The following is a 4,015-nucleotide window of genomic DNA, read 5'->3' as shown; positions in this document are numbered from 1 at the left end:
AGATGTCAGTTTTGTTGGATGGTATTTGTCAACGAATATTGTCAAAGCAGTTTTCACATCTAAAATATTTTTGGACCATAATGGTATGGCTTCACAGTATCTTGTGTTTTGACCGACAAATATTAGCCAATATGGTGGTCCATCTTCTCTATACCTCGGAATGTTTTCCAAGATATCCATAAACCAAGCATTTGGTGTTGAACTAAAGATTTTTATCATGAGTGCTTTCTTTGTCGCTTTAGAAACATACGGGTCCTTGTTTGAATTCGTCATTTTTAACCCATAAGAAATGGGTTTATTTGGTGCAATAGCAGGAGTCGCATCTAGATTTTTACCCGCAGTGGGAACACTAGCCAGAGGTGTATTTGGAGTTGGAAGGAAGATTTTGAGTACATTAGGTATACTGAAAGAGAAAGCACAACCTATTATACAAACTGTACAGAAAGGTTGGGATGTAGCACGAGATGCAGCAAATCTTATTCCAAATCCTGAAACAAGAGGAAAAGTTCAAGGATGGATGGACAATGTAGGAAGACAAGCAGGAAACTACTATAACAAAGCAAATGACTACTATAACCAAGCAGGGCACTATATGGACCAAGGTGAAAGATTCTTTAACAGAGGATATAACCATGCACAACAATGGGTAAACAATAACCAACCTCAACCGCCTCAAACGTGGGGAATGTAAAGTTTTTTACTGAGATGAAATGAACAATACAGCATTGAGACAAATGGGTTCAAGATGGATTTGTCGGCTTCCAGCAGTTACACAACGTGTTTGTCAAGTTCTCCTATACCTCAAGAAGTTTTAGACCGACTTAAAAAAACCTAAACAACCAGTTGAAAACAACCAAACTAAAATTTTTTACTGAGATGAAATGACCGAAGAAGTTGAAACGGTAGATTTGACACCACAAACAAAAAGTTCAGAACCATTGTCAAAACCTGTCAAAGAACTTACAGATGAAGAAAAAAATTCAATAATAGAAAGTGCCAGGTCTGGAAATACAAACCCTAACTATAAAGTCACTTTTCATAGAAATGGAACGGCTAGTATCTCAAAAAAGAAACAGACTCTCACAAATAAAATATTGAAGTCTGAAAGGAGCTTTCGAGACAACAGATGGGAAGGTATACTTCACTGACCAACAGTTCATTATAGAACATCTCATTGACTTAGAGTCGAAAATATTCTAAACTTTACAACAAACACAAAAAAGTTGAAAGGAAAACAAAAACAAATGGCATATGATATTTATGAAGATGTTAACGACACAACCATACCTGCAAGTGAGGTAAAGTCAGAGGAACCGAAAAGTGACGAAAAACCGATAGAAGAAGGGAAGCCAAAAACTGAAGATAAACCAAAACCAAAGTTTAGTCAACCTTCATTAGCTGGTATGGGTTGGCGTCAAAGGCTTCTGGTAGCAGGCGGTTATGTAAAGTAAAGGAAAAACATTTTTTTATTTTTATAAAAATGCCCCCATATAGAATGGATAGAAAATCTGCTAGAATAAAAGCAGAGTTAGAAAGATATGGTTGGAGAGTTTCGAAGAAGTTTAAATATAGGAAGGGAAGACCCATAAAAGTCTATGACAAATTGTCTGGTCTTCGCTACGAAATGGACTTGGAAACAGCACGCGCAAATTATCCAAACAGATTAGAGAGGTTAGAAGAAGAACGTCTTATGGACATGCCTTTCGATGTTAGTGAACCTCAAGTTGAAGGACACGACGGCTTTGCCAGATTCTACTGGAAACATGACGAACAATTGCATCCTTTGAGAAGGAAAAAAGGTAGTGCAGAGGATGGTCATGCTCCCATGGAAAGAACAAGATATGCATATGAAAAGTATCGTGAAGTTAGAAGTAAAATTGGTTCAGGTCAAACCTTTACAGTAAACTTTGACGATGGAAAGAACAAAGAAGGCTTTATGGGTGTACTTGCTGCCATACAAGACGGAAATAAGAAAGGATACAATCTCAGACTAACCGTAACAGATTTGGACGGTCATATATACTATGCGCATGGCAATGAACAAACAGCTGCAAAACTTCTTGACGCTTTCAAGACTACAAAGAGAGAACAAATGGTTGACTCCGACTCAGACATTTTGAATGCAATTGAAGGAATTGCAAGTGTCAAGTTCGAATGGTACCAACCTAACCCTCAAGCAGTCAGACAACATGCTGGATACTTCCCGTTCATAAATAAGTCTGACATTGACTTGACAAGGTATGGAATTTACAATTCAATTGAAAAAATTGTCAATGAACCTTGTATTCTTACATGTCTCAGGAACTCTGGTCTTGTTACAGATGAGAAGATGAAGTATCTTGAGTCATGTGTGAAGACAAGGTACATTCTCAGAGGTCAATTGGCAAAAATTGCACCGTTGGCAAATGTCAATATCCGAGTCAACATACCTACAGCTAAAGGTTCTTCACATGACGACTATGTTGTTGACAAAGACTTACCATGTTGAAGATTGCAATTGTCCACAACCACTTCATGTTTGAACGAAGTCTTATGTTCGGAAAAGGCAAGTGCAACATTGTCAGAGCTGTAAACATTCTTTTCGAAAAGGTTTGTTGGAACCAATTCCAGATGACAAGCTGACAGAAACTTTTGTACCAAAAGACGAAACAAACTTTTCACTGTTAGCAAGACCAAAAGTTGTTCCAGACAAAGGTTCTAGCACAAAAGAAGTACACAGCTCCAAAAGGAGTTGGATTGTTCGGATACCAACCTGAACCAGAAGAACTTCCAATGAGGTTGCAAGAACTTCAAGATGCTATAAACAAACTTCCATTGAGACATCCAATCGACGTCAAATTGTATTGGAGAGCATCAGAGTTAGGTCAGAAGGTTTTATATGAAACAGGTTGCTTCGACGATGTTTATGAGATAACAGGAGAAGTTTCTCAGAAGATAAGAGACTCGCTTGAATTTCCAAAAACTGGACCCATTGGATGCGATAAGTTCGACTCATACGAAAAAATATACTATGTCGACCTTAACGCTGCGTACATGAGGTTCGTCCAATATATCCCGACTGGAATTCCAAACGAAGATGGTGAGTTCCCAGGAAGGAACTATACAGTTGGAAAAGTCATACAACAACTGTATGATATTAGGAAAGCTTCAAACCCCAAACTTGCAATGACATTAAAATTGCTTATGAATTCGACATGGGGGTATTCCATTAAAAAACCTCAAGAGATGAAGAGTAAACATTATGAGAAGGTCGACAACTTTGTTGAAAGGTTTTCTCCTTTTGTTTTGAAATACGAATTTACCGAAGGTGAAAGTGGCTTAGTAACCACATTAAAACCTATTGTCGAACATTGGTCTTACCCTCAGTTCGCAAAAGCAGTCCTTGACGAGTACAACAAATTCTTCTCCGAAGTCAAATCCAAAGTCAAGGTTTACTATGAGAACATTGACGCACTCATGACGAACGAAGAAGGGTACAACAAACTCATTGAAATGGGAATGGTCGGTGAAAAGATGGGTCAATTCAAATTGGACAAAATTTTCACCGAAGTTCATGTCCTCTCCAAGCGTAAGTACTGGGGTGTTAAAGAAGACGGCACAGAAATAAAACATTGCATGAAATAAAAAATTTTTATATTCCTTCCTAGCTAATTTCCGTTTAATTTCATGGTCGCCCTCGGAGTCTTTGAATCGGACAGGTCGAGTTACACCATTCTTGGTCTCAAACCATATATAACCTGTTTGTCTGTATTTTCGTCGACTATGGCACGAGACACGAACATTGACCAAACGGACAAAAAGTGTCATTTCGGATGGTCCGCAGCCAATCGCATTCGAGCACTTCGAAGAAGCCTTACGTTCCAAGGGAGAGGGTGTCTGGTGCAAGGCAGAGGTCATGAGACTCTACGAGCAGTACATCCTCAATGCCTGGGAGGACAAATCGTCCTTGGATTGGCAATTCTACCAACTCCTCTGGGACGACCTCCTACGCAACTGGGATGACGAAAGAGTTCAA

General features: G+C 38.9%; 2 protein-coding genes and 1 pseudogene across 3 annotated transcripts, besides 1 other annotated feature; all 3 read left to right on the top strand.

The window, feature by feature from the left end:
• Nucleotides 1–4,015: part of a mobile genetic element that runs on past the window's edge.
• On the top strand, nt 290–691 carry TVAGG3_0265090 (uncharacterized protein; the record flags this gene model as incomplete). The annotated part of the gene is made up of 1 exon (XM_051228449.1): nt 290–691. The coding sequence occupies one exon, from the start codon at nt 290–292 to the stop codon at nt 689–691; it is 402 nt and encodes a 133-aa protein (XP_051098179.1).
• TVAGG3_0265080 lies at nt 1,496–2,738 on the top strand (annotated as a pseudogene). Its single transcript has one exon. A coding segment is annotated over exon 1 (1,243 nt).
• On the top strand, nt 2,778–2,882 carry TVAGG3_0265070 (uncharacterized protein; the record flags this gene model as incomplete). Its single annotated transcript, XM_051228448.1, has 1 exon — nt 2,778–2,882. A coding segment is annotated over one exon (105 nt), but the record flags the coding sequence as incomplete, so codon positions are not given.

Source organism: Trichomonas vaginalis, chromosome V (assembly GCF_026262505.1).
Source record: "Trichomonas vaginalis G3 chromosome V, whole genome shotgun sequence".
Taxonomy (NCBI): Eukaryota; Parabasalia; order Trichomonadida; family Trichomonadidae; genus Trichomonas; species Trichomonas vaginalis.
Note: the sequence above shows the minus strand (reverse complement) of the source record. Positions and strands in the feature narration are given on the sequence as shown.